A 14,727-nucleotide genomic window follows, 5' to 3' on the forward strand; every position below is an offset into this window, starting at 1 on the left:
CATTTGGGCACCTTCTATTGTGTTCTATGCATCACAACTGACAGTTTGGTATATTCATATTTCCAACAACTTATACAGTGGTACCTCGGGTTACAGACGCTGCAGGTTACAGACGCTTCAGGTTACAGACTCTGCTAACCCAGAAGTAGTACCTCGGGTTAAGAACTTTGCTTCAGGATAAGGACAGAAATCGCGCAGCGGCAGCGGGAGACCCCATTAGCTAAAGTGGTACCTCAGGTTAAGAACAGTTTCTGGTTAAGAACGGACCTCCAGAACGAATTAAGTTCTTAACCCGAGGTACTACTGTATGATGAAAACACCTTAACCCATCTCCCATATATCCTTTTCCCCCTTATTTTAACTCCTTCTATAGATTGTGTTTTGCTCAAAAGCTGCAATAAACAGTTATTTAGTCTAAAGAAAGGGGTGGCTTTGGGGTCTCGACACGCAAACAGCTATTTAGTCTAAAGAAAAATTTTCCCATTAATATGACAATTTTTGGCTTGTGAGAAAGCTAGAGGGGGAAGTACAATGTCATCTCCGCATTCCATGATCACCTCAGTTTAGATGTATGGGCTGCACAAGTGCTTCTCTTTGGTTTGAAGAGGCTTGATTAACGTATATTTATTTTTGCTTCTTCACTTGTCACTTCACTTCTTGCATTTACTCATGACAATACACAGAAGCCTCTGAAAATTCATTTCAAAGGCTATTTCTGCCTCAGCCAGAATCAAAGATGGAATAAGAAAACCTGAACTCTTCTTAACGATTGTAAAAAAAAAATGCTGACATTTCAAAATGCCCTATTTGCCATTCATTTCTCAACATATAACCTGCAGCAGGATTTAGTGAAAATGGCCAGACGTAAGGATGAGGTATTACAAATGAAAATCAAATTTCCACCATGAAAGGCATGAAAACAGAATTGTGTTTGTTATAGTCGTTTGCTGGAAGCGCAAAAAATCATCAAAGCATTTCTGAGGTAAACCGAGGCTGACTAGGAGGGCACCACATTCAGAGGCCTACAGTTTTCTGGTGATTTGCCAGGCCACACTCTGAAATAGTTAGGGATCATATTGGTGAAACTGCTTTGCATTTTCACTCTTGGACTGTGTCAAATAAATATTAGAAGCAGAAATAATGTCCAGCGTTGTAAAGGTCACATTTAATGAAAGTTAGTTTCTTATCACTGCACTTTATTGTTTCTCTGTAAAATAAAGGCTCTCTCTGGTGAGGCATTCTTTTGACTGCCATGTTAGAATAAAGCAAACTACATTGAAAAGATACAGTGTTAATGTAAGCACCTTAAATAAAGAGAACAGAATAACTTACCAGCTAGCACAATGAACGAATGACTGAGTGGTGCGGATGTAACTTTTTTTGACTTAAAGGCAGCTATTAATTTCAGTTCTAATGCAGCTGCTCTTGAGGATTGGGTGAGACTTTTAAAAAGGCAAGCAGATCAAATGTGTGCTTCATTATAAACAACATCCTGGCACGTAGAAAATCTCTGGATATGAAAGCACATTTTCACTGCAATGTGCAAAAGTGGGCTGCAAGTGTTTTTCGTAATACAAGTTCCCTGATTTGCCTGGAATAACATGATCTCTATGACAGTAAATTGTAATGTGTTAAGTGGTTCAGATCTCCACATTAAATGGGAACAGTATACAAATAGGTCAAACTGAGGTACTCCCCCCCCCCTTTGTTGCATATCCTTGCCTGCGATATGAGCAAAGGTGACACCAATATTTCACAAACCACTATATTGTAAAAAGAAACTGTATAGGCCCTGCCATGCATGCTTCAGTAAGAACTGAGTAAGGGACCTTGTAGACTATTTTATTGTGGGCTTATCCTGCAACAAGGTCTTGGCACTGTAATAGAGCATTAGAGGTGAATTTATCCTGCTTTAGTTTGCTTCTGCAATGCTGCTCCAATGCTACCACATTATTACTGTCTGGAAGAGCTATAGCACAACAAAAAAATAAACCAGAATATCTGTGGTAGAGAAAGTTACAGGATTTTAGCAGGAAGTTAAGGGATACACACTGATTGGAAATGGAAAGTGTGACTGCCTCCAAACCCTTGCAGGTGCAAACAATATAGAAAGTGGGACTGTGTATGACTGCTCCGATAACATAATGACCACGTATCATAATGAATGCACCATAAAATGTACTTCTGCAAGGGCCCCCGAAAACCAATCCATTGAACTAGTCAAACCCACAAGTTGTAGTCAAACTATGAATCCTTCAGAGGATTATTAGAATAAAGAATAATTAGTATCTCACAAATGAGCACCTCTCACGCTTTGCCAGTACTGGAATTGTGGGCAGCTGCTCAGACTAACTTTGACAAAGAAAACAAAGCCATTTAAAGCTTACCAAGTTCATCAGTAGTTCAGGAACCACAAGTAACCATCTGTTTAGTGGCAAGTATGGCTTGTTATTTTGCTGCTAGGCAAAATCCAAATGGAGTATTAAATCTCTAATTTAAACACATATGCTCCAAAGAAGTAAAAGGCACACAAAAATAATGAGAATGTATCCAAAACCAAAAATAGGCATTTCTGCTGAGGAAAGCATTGTGTTCTGGTGTTAGAAGCAAATATTCCCAGAGGTATTAAGGGTAATATAGAATAATCACACCTAATTTTTACCACCTGGATACTCTCTGTGCCCTGCTGCTATATTGCTGGGAGTTCCTGGGACCAAGATGAAGAACTTGGATCCAGAAAGGCTGAATTAAAGTCCCTCTGCCATAATGGTTGTGCGATCTTGAGCAAATCAGCCTCACTCTCCCATGTATAAATGGGAAACAACAGCAAGAGCAACCTAACTTACAACCCAACTTTAATTCTAAATCTTTAAAGATTTTGAAAGCACTTTAAAAATAAAAGTGCTATAGGAATGCTTAGCAGCGGGAGTCCATAAGGCTCTGTCATTTCATAAGTGTAAGGGAAATATGTAATGTAATAAAAGCAGAGGGGAAAGTGGGTCAATACTGAGGAATAAAAGTATCTTTTTTAAACCTGTAATAAAAATAATCAAGAACTGTTCTTTACCCCTTCACAATATAAATCATTTGTGATCCTGTTTGACCTTGTATTCCTTGCAGTGGTTGTTGATCCAGCCTATGTGGTTAAATAAGCAAACACATACATTTATATCTCTGACGTTTCCTCCAAGGAACCCAGGGTGGTGCACATGGTTCTCTGTTCCCCTATTTTATCACCACAACCTGATAAGCTAGGCTGAGAGAAACGGATTGGCCCAAGATCTCCCAATTAGCTTCATGGCCGAGTAGAGAACTGAACCTGGGACTTCCAGGTCCCAGTCTGACTCTAACTGCAACACTACACTGACCCATGTAATACAGTAGTACCTTGGTTCCCAAACGCCGAAAACCTGGAAGTGTTCTGGTTTTCAAATGTTTTTTGGAAGCCGAACGTCCTATGTGGTTGTCGGCTATTGTTTCCGGGGTGCCTGCACCCATCAGAAGCCGCGCCTTGATTTTTGAACATTTTGGAAGTCAAATGGACTTCCAGAATGGATTAAGTTTGGCGCTTTTGGTTTTGCTATTTATTTTGCATTTTTTGATTTTTAGGCTTTTTTGGTTAATTTGTTTTTGTGACTGTGTGGAACCCAGTTTAGCTACTGATTGTGTGACTGTGGAAATGGATAAAAGCATTCCCCCCATCCAAACAATGACTAACATCAGTGCAGGTAAGAAAAAATAATAATTTTAATTTTTATCATCTACAATACTGTCTTATTTATTTTATAGTACAGTACATTGATTATTGCTTTCATTTTATGGATCAGTGGTCTCGTTAGATAGTAAAATTCATGTTAAATTGCCGTTTTAGGGGTTGTTTTTAAAAGTCTGGAATGGATTAATCTGTTTTGCATTACTGTCTATGTGAAAGCGCGCCTTGGTTTTGGAACAGACTTCTAGAATGGATTAAGTTTGAGAACCAAGGTACCACTGTATGGGATTGCTCTACTTGGGACCCACTCCTGCACCACTGGATGTGTGTGAAATGGGAGCTTAACTCTCACAGTTTTCCCTCAAAACCATGGAAACATACCATTTTTTATTTGTAGTCTCTTGAAGAGATACAATTACCAGAATTCCATGGAAGAAATGTAGATGTTTCCTAGTGCATTTTTTCTGCTTGCAAATGAAACCATGCTCTGCCTCAATTCATCTGACCTCTTCCTAGTCTTTCTCCACACTGATTCACTCAGTATTATTTTATTCACTGGTCAACAGTATGGAATTCTTGTTGAAGGCATGAATGGTGTATTGTGCCTTATGATGTGCAAAAATTGGTATACTGAAGGAATCCAATGACTGCATGAAATGTGATGGAGAAATGGGAAAAAATAAGGGTTGTTCTGAAAGTAATGATCTGAATCTTGCAAATCATGTACGACGTAAAGTTGACACAGAACACACACCTCCATGGGATATAAGGAATACAGTAGCAACAAAGAGAAGGGACAAGCTTTATTTCATAATTTTTTTCCTTTTCTTTCTGCAAGCAAAACTGCTTTGATATAAAATGAGTCCAATGATACAGTGCTATCATCCACTCAAGCAAAAGAAAACCTCACGCTGACGTGAATGCAGATTATACTGGCATTCTGATACAAGTGTAATAATTCTAGATTCCAGATGGTGTCTGGCCTTTAAAGCAATGGCACAGAAAATGCTGCAAAATATTGGAGTACTGAAGTACTGGCAAGTGCTCTTTAAGTAACTCTCTCTGTGAATTCTCTGTACGATAATGTTTGATTAACTGCAGTATGAACTGTGTCTTTTGTTTCTTAGTATCCCTGCCACATGCCTCTTCGAGTCCACTGCGTTAGTTCAAAATGCATAATGTTGACTGTTGTCTTTTTCATTTGTATTAAGACAAAGTTGTGAGGTATCCTTTACTGTTAATCTAATGATGAAGTGACAGGCCTTGTTGACTTAGGACGCAAAGACAATTGTACATTCAGTAATTGCTTTTAGTGATCTCTCTACACATTACTGCAAACAACCGTTAGTTACATTGAAAAAAAACTTTCTCCTTTTCACATATGATATGGCATAAACGAAACAAAATTTGACAAAAATCATACACATAAAATAAACAAGACAAATACACAAATAAGGCCATCTGCAAAATTAAAAATCCAACTCTCGTAATATTTCACAATAATTTCTACAGAATATTTTACATCTTAAAAACTTAAATATTTAATGCACAGGAAAAAGGTGGTCTTGACAGAGCCGACCACACTATCTCTTGGAGGACTTGTCTAATTTGCTGGCCGGCGACTTTCTTTGTGGAGTTGGAATTTTGGAAGGTTTTCCAGATGCTGAGCGAGAATTGGGTCGGGGTGTTGGCCTAATTGGGGTATGAACAGTCTCTGATACATCTGAGCACACAGACTGAATTTCTGAAATGTCAAAATCAGATGCGTCACTGCCCCGGCGGCTGCTTGCTCTGCTGCCAGCCTTGCTTCCTGCTCGACTTCCAGGTCTGCTTGGTGTTTTTCTGGTGTCTGCATGAGGAGGAGAAATACACCCATTGCAATTAGAGTGAGCAGGGATAACGAAGGCTGATTTTGTACTGGCATCATCAAGAGCTTCATGGTGCTCCATTATGGGCATCCAGAAGTCTACTCAAGTGAGTGCTGCTCTTTCATTACAAACCAGAGGATAAAGCTAACTGTGGCTACTGGTCATGGCAGCTTCTATCTCTGAACACTAGTGGTTGGGTTTCACTGGTAAGGAGGCTGCTGCTACACTCACATCCTGATTGTGGGCTTCCCATCCTGATTGGCCATCGTGAAAACATGATGCTGGACTGGATGGTCCTTTCATCACATTCAGCAGGGACGTTCTGGATGCTACCCACTGGGCACATCAAGTATGCCCTGTTTCAATCCTACATGGGTACATCAGAGCCCCTCTGTTATGTGCAGCTGGTGGATATGAGTCAAAGCAATCTACTGTTTTCAATGCCAATTATTTCCCTTTTAAAGTGCTTTGTATCACAAGTGGAACTTTTCACTCTAGCTCCTTCTGCTCTGGTATCATGAAACTCACAAGTTAGACATGATATCAATATGCAGTTCCAATTTTACATCCCACCTTCAGTGAACCAGAATTTCATCAGTACCAAGGCCTTGATTCAAAGCAGGATCTGCCACATTTCAACCTCCCAAAGAAGCAGATCCAACACAATGTGTGTACATGCAGTAGTCTACTTTTGACTCTTTGTATTAGGTACTAGCATTTCAGAGACATTTATTCCAAGCTCTCCAGTGCTCACCTGCAAAATGTGCCCTGACTCTTGTAGCTGCTGTTGAAATGAGGCTGCTGTCTTCTCCAGAATGGAAACCCTTCCCAGACAGATATCCTGGCAATCTAAGTTTACTCCCTTGTATTGGAGTCCCCTGTAGGACACAAGGAGAACTGAATGAAACAAACCCACTATGTTCTGCAACAAACAAGAGCTGAATTTAGGACTCCATCCATATCACCTTCTTCGGAACATGCATGGCAAAGAAAAAGCTATTCCAAAAAGTGATGACATAGGAATATTTAGTTAATGAGTTGGAAAGGGAACCAAATGGTAATAATATCTAGTATGTAAAGCACTTTACCTGTCACTGTATCTCTTCCTTCCCTCCCTCAATGTTTCCCAGTTATCAATTTTTAGTTTATAAGCTTCTTGAGAGCAAGAACCTGTCTGGTTTTGCTTACATAACTTGGTAAGGTGCTTTGTACACTGATGACATTGTATAAACGAACATACAAACAAACAAAAACAAAAAGAATGGCTTTTTATATTTACATGTCAAGATGTAATATACCTGCCAACTTAGGATCACACTTCATGTATCTGATGAAGTCAACTCTAAACTACAAAATCATGAGTTTACTCTATGACAAGACATTTTGCTATTTTTTCTGCAACAATGTGTAACATGCCTATGCTTCTGAAAAATGCACCAGTGTGACTAGTCTGAAGGATCACTGTTTAGTCATCAAGGCAATATGGAATTAATTCTGACCAGGGAGGACAATTAAATTGCTGCGCTGACACTTCTTTGGTTTGCTACTAATAGCTAAATGCAAATAGGAAGTTTACATTGAGGCTATGCTATCTGCTGAAGTATGGAGAAAAAGAAAGCATAATATTAGAAACTGTCAGAAATTCATATTCCATATTGTGTTTTAAATCCTGTGGATATTTAGGAGTAATAATTCTGTACATGTAATAAATGTATTTTATGGGAAGGATAGCTAAGTAGGTGTTTTGCTACCTAGTGAGCAAAGCCATACAAAAATCTCAGAAGTTAGTTATAGAAAAAGCTGGAGGGAAAGTAGCAGAAGTGGTAGCCGCCATAAGCAAGAGCAGTAATAACACATTCTTCTCAGCGCTAACCATTGATGTACTGCATACTCTAATATAATTTTGTATTATGTGAGAAGACAGCAGTATTATGTCAGCAGGAGACAGACTACTGATTTAATCTTTGGCTCCTTAATCCATAGTAGACTCTTTCAATCTTTTATGTATTTCAGTTCTCAATATTCCCTTGTTCTAAACAAACAACCATTTCCCTATGAGAACTGAGAAATTATAGCTTGGGTTGTTTCCCCAGGATTGGCACTTAAAGATACTTCAGATCCTAAATATTCTGGTGGCTGCCACCTACGCAGTGTTCCACAATCACCAGATAATTAATTTTAATGCGTGTTTGTACCATGAGGGCACGAAGTGAGACATTCTTGGTGGCTCCTTGAGATATATGGAACTTTTTTCTCTTGGAGGACCGAGCCAGATACTCTAAGATATTTTTCTTTTCACTCATTTTTAATGGCCAGAGTAAAGCAGATATGGGATAGTTGCAATGCAATCTCACAATTTTATCTAGGTTTCCTAAGCATAGTATTTATAGTTTCTATTTTAATGCCATTTCTTGCTCTGAGCTGTTGGGAAGGGATGGGCTTGAAACTAAACTCAGGCCATAGTTCAGCATGGAATAGAAAGTGTTTTAGTTTATTGATTTTGGTGTGCTTAGCTCTGAGAGGCCTAAGTAATAAATGGGGTCAAACAGAGCCAGAACACCAATGGCATACTATTAGGTAAAATAATATTGGACTGACTTAATGTTAGTGCAGGAATCTGAAACTTCTTGCATTTCACATAACTTTTCATTAGGCAGAATGGTAATGCACCAGGATCTCATATTTATCTAACCGCTTATCTAGAGCAAACTAGATGATTTCAGTTATAATTATCTTAGACTCCACATGTACAGAGCTGATTCCTAGTTTGACCATCGTTACATAGAATTTAAAGACATGCTCATCAAGACCCAAACAAACTCAAATGACTGATCAATTTATAGATTTAAAAAGAGAGAAAGTAAAATTGCTGGATAGAAGATTGAAAACAAACGGAGTGCATTAATATGTAAGGAAGGTACAGCATAGCTGGGCAAGGAACTGTAGTGAATGTTAGCTAACAGGATAGTTTTAGTGAATGTTAGACTAGAATATCCATCCATTACTGTACCTCTGTGGATGACACTTGATATTCAGAGCACTCTGGAGGTTTACAAGGAGATGATGTTTTGCTGTTTATCAACCATGGTTTACCATAGTTGCGTGTTAAATGATGGGGTGTCTGTATGGAACAATGGCAAATCACAAGGGTGAAGAACAGGCGATGGAAAACAATGTCATGGAGAGGAATATTCAGATTATGAATACTGAATCTCACAGTAAAAGTCAAAAACAAAATGACACCAAAACAAAGCAGGAACAGTTGACAAGCATTCTATACAAAAGAGAATGTATGTGTGCTTTTTAAAATGCAATGGTGGGTTAATGGTTTTTTCATTGTTTTTTTCCACTTTTCTAATTAGCTTACATGTTTTTTCCCAGGCTTGCATGACCGCTGTGATTGTAAGGGAGGAAACGATAAAAAACTTTTGTTAGCTTTCTTTGAAAAATAAAATAACCAATATCTCCCCTATTTGTTTTAGGGTAGCATTATGGCGAACTGTAGCAAGTTTGGCCTGATTTTATTAACTGCATTAAATTTCATCTGCACCACTCCAGTCATACCTTGGGTGTGCTGGCAGCAAGAGCTGATGTTGGAGCTCCTTGAGCAGGTGGATTTGACACAGACATGGATCTGTTGGGTGAAGCACCCCTTGAAGAAGGTCGTGATCTGCGTCCCCTTTGTCGGAAGGCAGCCATGCTTTGGCTAGCTCCGTCTGCCAAAATGAATTTCTCACGTAGCTCCATGTTCGTCCTCCCTTTAGCTAGAGGATGCGAAAGAGAGAAATCGAGAAGTCTGATTATTTCCCCGGCTGCCTGTCCATATCGCTGGCTTTGCTAGAGCTAAACAAACAGGCCAAACAATTCAAACACATTAGTGAGTAATGCATTTGTTTGAGACAAAAAAAGTTCATTTGCAGAATATGCGCATCTAACATTTTACGCTAGCAAAAGATGAACTGCGCATCTAACATTTTATGCTAGCAGAGATGAACTGCTGTCAACATAAATCAGCATGATAATGGAATGGCTCAACATGCTATTTGGTTACCAATGCACAGACTCAACCTGAAGACCCATTTGACTAATGCTACCATTGTTTGGATGATTCAGAAACAGATGCTGGCTACGATGAGTAAACATGGAGAGAAAAGCATAAAAACCATATTAGTTCTAAGCTATATAGTAATGCAGTTGGGCAACATGCAATGACAAACAGAAACTCCCAAACTGTAAAGAAGTGATGGGATGCTGGGCACAGACAAACGCAGGTATAGAGGCAAAGGTGAGAAATTCCCACAAGGTTCAGATGCGTGAACAGGTTAGCATTTGGTTTTCTCTGTCTTAATGGCAATTGCTTTTGAAACACTCTGTTCGAGCGTGTCAAAGGAAATTTAGAAGCAAGCTCTCAAGCACCAGCCAGTGCAATAAGTGTTAGGGCTAAAAAATGTGAAACGTGAAGCGTTGTGTTAAATATATATTTGTATATATCAAAGCAGAGTGGGTAGGAAATGGAAAAGAACATTAAGAACAGGAGAGACAAAGAGAGGGGTTTGCCAACCTATAGTAGGCTGAGTGGTAATTGAAGAGTTTGATTCCGAACGTAACATTTTACTCCCATGATGATGAACTAGAAAAAATGACACAGGATATGGGTCATATTAAAAGAAAATTGTTAGCAGGAGAAGAAATCAATTACAGCAGTTGCATATGCAAGAAGATTCAAAGCTGCAGGCCAAGGACAGATCTTAAGTGATTAAAAGTTCTCGCAAAGTGTTCCTAAGCAAGGTCGTGGAGTTTTCTTCAGCAAAAGAAACCACTCTTGGTGTAAGCTCAGCTGCAGACAGTCCCAATGTCATCATGTAGGTAAAAAAAAGAAAGCAAGTAGTTTCTTTGCCATCTTCAAAAAGGGATGTTCTATCTTCATACTTCTTAAGGTTGCATGAAATGAGGACACAACATATCACACAGTGCTTTAATAGAATGAAACCTAGTCACCATTAAGACACCCAACAGGTTTGCATATGATTTAGTTTCCACATAAGAGCTAGTGTTTCCATGGCAAATTTGATGAAGAATGCAATCTTACGTTCCATCCTTTTGAGACAGGTTTATCTCTGAAATTATGTTGCCCTTTGAAAGGGATTTTGTGGGTGAAGTACCCCACAAATGGAAAACAAAAAAATTTAGACTCATATTCAGTAATACTGAAAATCACAAATGAACCATCCTTGCTGAAAACCTGTTTCAGAAAAAAATGATCTCTCCATATTGACTCAATTTACACATAACGCTAAACCATGGTTTATGTTAGTGATGAGCTGTAGTGAGCTCTGGACTTCTCCCCTGCCTTGTCCTCCTCTGATGCGGCCATGAGAAAGGATAAGAAGCTTCTGCTTCCGCTTTAAGCAACTACAGTTTTGCATGATGTCCAAACCTAGATGTCCAAATTAACCTTAACTATGGTTTATTGAAACAAGTCATCTTCTTAAACTATGGTCTGAAGTTGGCTTGTTTAAATAAGTGGTTAAGATTAACCACATTTTGTCCAGATCCGGATGATAAAAAGCTGTGGTTAATTTAAAACAGAAGTTAATGCTTCCTCGTAGTTGTGCGGGAGGAGGAAGGGAAAGGCATAAACTACAGTAGCAGCCATCACACCTTCCATATTTGTATACACTGGTGTTGAAGAACCCAATTCCTGTAACGGAAAGCTTGGTGATTATCAGCTGGAGATACCAGCTGTTGCTTTTTAAAAGCAGCAACAATAAATATGTCAAATCAAGTACTGTTCACCTGACTTAGGTGGAACATGGGTGGATTGTAGGCATCTCACAATGTAGGAATAAAATAGCACATGTAATGTGTTATTATAGGAGTCAATTATATTCAGTCAGAATGCTACATTCCACTTTTGTCCTGTTAAGATTCTTCAGAGTAGAGTATGAGATGGGATGATGGAATCAGGTGGATCAATGTAGGCTGTGTAACTACCTCATTTATTCCTGTACAGCAGGAATGTAAAATGTGACTCAAGCATAATGTAATTAAAACAGAATTGAAGCAAGTTTTCCACCTGAGGCACAGTTCACTCTTTTTCTCAACACTACAGGTAACATCCAGTCATATGATCCTTTACTAAACAGAAGGAATTTTAAGTTGTAGTTTCAATTGTATCTGATAAAATGGTGGCTGGATAAGTAAGCATTAGGAAAAATAAATATATAGCCCAAAGAAGCATGTATACCACCACAATGTTTACTTTTCAGTCTGAACTTGCAGCATTACGTATAGAATTCACAGTTTTAACTACAGAGAAAAATAATCTAATATATGCCCAATAATGTTTTCTGTAGCTACTTTTCATTTTTGAGAAATACAACACTACGTTCACCACCCCATCTTAACATTCCTTTGTACATTCACAACATAAAACTGGGTGATGCCCTTTATATTATTCCCTCTGGGATTAGCAAGTAGTCACTATTTTACTTACCATTTCCACTGAACTTCTGGAATTTTGCCCCCCAAAGTGATTGCTTCACTTCACCTCTTGGTGAGCCTAGCCCAACCAATCCCATGCCTACTGCATTCTATCAACACACACAGCAGGCAGACCTAGGACCCAGAAATGATTTCAACTAAACCCAGGCTACCCTCTTCTGTGAATCAGGTTTTAGGCTTATAAGGCTGTTAAGATGCTACAGTGAAATCTGCTTACAAATCTGGGCTCAATAGATTAGAATCCTTGGAAGATCTAGGCCACAAACCAGTGAGCCATTTTCCCCTTCAGCTGTTCACCATGAGCCAGGCTACATGTTACACTCACCATAAGAGTGGTCCCACCACAGTTTCTGCTCTTCCCCCCCTCCTAACTCTGAGGGAAAATTAGCTAACAACAGAGAAAAGGGAAGATAACCAATGGACAGGAAAGGGAAACCAGCACTTCCTCCTTTCCTGTATGTGTGGTTTCTGTGTTCCTGACAGCTTTTCATTCTGTTGGTGTGAGAGAGCCAAAGAAATTCCTTGCAAGTCAACCTCTCACATGGTGAATGCAATAAATAGCCAGAGTATACAGCAGAGCTTTCCAAACTTTTCATGTTGGTGAGACACTTTTTAAACATGCATCATTTCAGGACAGTAATTCAGTTTTGCATCATTCCACGACACAGTAATTCGGTTTTACTAGCAAACCAGAGGTTAAACTAACCCCTTTCCAGCTCTGGGAGGAGCGTGGGGAGCGTTTGTGTGACACACCTACACACTGCAGCCAACACATTAACGTGTCGCGACAAAGAGTTTGGAAAGCTCTGGTCTACAGTATCTTCAGTAGGTAGTCCTTAAAAATAGCAAGATGTATGTAAGTAGGGCATGTGAATCAGTGTTTAACTAAACCAGGGATTTATACAGTTTACATTTCATCCTTCTAACCTCTTCTACCCTAGTTAATCCATGACAGCAGTTGTATATACACTATTAATGGGTTTAATAGTCATATGTAAAGAAGTCTTCCTACATACCTCTGCAAGGATCATTTTTCACTAAGAACTCATCAAGTGCCATCCATCCGCCTCCAACTCGAACCATAACAGTGCTCCGCAGAATGCGGACAAGACGGAGTTGCTGGGAGTCACCAAACTGTGCAGGAAGACAGGAAATCAAGCTCAAGGTTTCCTACAAGTTCTAAACAGCACAGTGCGCTCCAAGCCAAGAGGGTTAAAACTAGCCACGCACAATAAGCTCCTAAATCATTAGTAGAAAAATCACCAAAGAGTTTTGCATTATGCATATGGTAAAGGTTGTTTTCAAGTTGAATGCAACTGCATTAACCCAAAAGGTAGCAATGAGATTGGTGGGGGAGGGGAAGGAGGCAGAGCACAAGGGTATATTGCTGCTAGGTTTGATTGCCCCCCCCCCCTTGATTCTTGAGAGCCACATGGATGTTTCTCAGATCTTTTCAAAGGAGAAAAATTAGTCATGTAATACAGGAAGCTATTGTATCATGGAATTGTACTGTCAATACTAAAACCTTCACTGATCTCTCCTTGAAAAAATGATAAGAATATTTCCACCGAAATATGGATTAGAACTCATTATGAGGACACTGATCCACAGAACAAATATTACAGTGATGACCACTGAATAAGTCAGAAAAACAGACTTTTATTGTTATTTCATAATTTCTTTTTCACCCTCTTGCCTTCTGGAAAGCTGCCCCTTAGAATAGACATTAAAGGGCTTTTCTAGGCAAGTGTTGTATCATGTAACAAATAGAGTTTTTGTGAGGGATCCAGTTATCTTTCTTCAGGGATGCCCTTCTTCAAGGGGTGCTAATTTTTTTAGCATTTTGTGACCATTCTCCCACACACTATGTGTATTTCTATAGCCAGTGTGAGAAGTAAGAAAGAATAAGCTGGATTAGGGCAATGGCCCATCTAGGCCATCCTGCTCTTACAGTGGCCAAACCAGGTGCTTGCAGGAAACTCACAAGTAGAATTCAAGTACAAGAGCACTCTCCCCTCCTGTGGTTTGCAGCAACTGGTTTTCATAATCATTACTGCCTCCAACTGTGGAGGCAGGACATAGCCATCATGGCTAGAAGCCTTAAACAGCCCTCTCCTCCATGAATTTGTCCAATCCTCTTTTAAATTCATTTAGGTTGATAAACTATTGCTGCCTCCTGTGGGAGTAAGTTCCACAGTTTATGAGCTGCATGAAGAAGTAACTTTCTTTTATCAGCCCTGAATCTTCCAACATTCAGCCTGGGTGGGCAGGAAGGAGAACTGAGGCTCATTGGCTTTGCAGCGTGCAGGCAGCAAGGTCTCCTGTTGTGAGGTGTCTTCAAGGAGCAGCTCGCCTCCACCCCTTCACTTCTCCCAGCCCCTCTTCATGACATTCACTCCTTCTGCACCTCGCCCACCCTCTCACTGGCTCTCCCTCTTCCCCACCCGGTCTGCGCTCTCCAGAACAAGCAACCTCCTTCTGAGTTCAAAAAAGGAGGTAAAGTCAGAGAAATCAGGCTTATGCAAAAGCCAGGCAGAAGCATCCCGATGTGGCACACTGCAAAGCTGCCCCCTCTTCCGTGTGTTTTGCTTTGCACAAGCATGGCCCAGCGTAGTGCTCCCCTCCCTGGCATGGGAGGGCAGG

The 14,727-nt window shown here is 39.8% G+C and overlaps 1 protein-coding gene across 39 annotated transcripts in view; it reads right to left on the reverse strand.

Annotated features, from left to right (window-relative positions):
• Positions 1-4,500: 4,500 nt before the first annotated feature.
• The window catches only part of DST (dystonin), a 304,267-nt gene continuing 294,040 nt past the window's right edge, over positions 4,501-14,727 (reverse strand). For 23 of the 39 annotated variants that reach the window (XM_053381108.1, XM_053381103.1, XM_053381094.1 and 20 more), the window contains 6 exons: positions 13,101-13,218; positions 10,142-10,210; positions 9,145-9,344; positions 8,591-8,701; positions 6,335-6,458; positions 4,501-5,561 (listed from right to left, as the gene is read on the reverse strand). In XM_053381108.1, coding sequence (XP_053237083.1) covers positions 5,296-5,561; positions 6,335-6,458; positions 8,591-8,701; positions 9,145-9,344; positions 10,142-10,210; positions 13,101-13,218 — 888 coding nt within the window. In that variant the 3' untranslated portion in view covers positions 4,501-5,295. Of the gene's footprint in view, positions 5,562-6,334; positions 6,459-8,590; positions 8,702-8,947; positions 8,975-9,144; positions 9,345-10,141; positions 10,211-13,100; positions 13,219-14,727 lie in introns of all 39 variants that reach the window. The other 16 variants (XM_053381099.1, XM_053381097.1, XM_053381134.1 and 13 more) reach the window with 4 other exon arrangements.

Source organism: Podarcis raffonei, chromosome 3 (genome assembly GCF_027172205.1).
Source record: "Podarcis raffonei isolate rPodRaf1 chromosome 3, rPodRaf1.pri, whole genome shotgun sequence".
NCBI classification, from domain to species: domain Eukaryota; kingdom Metazoa; phylum Chordata; class Lepidosauria; order Squamata; family Lacertidae; genus Podarcis; species Podarcis raffonei.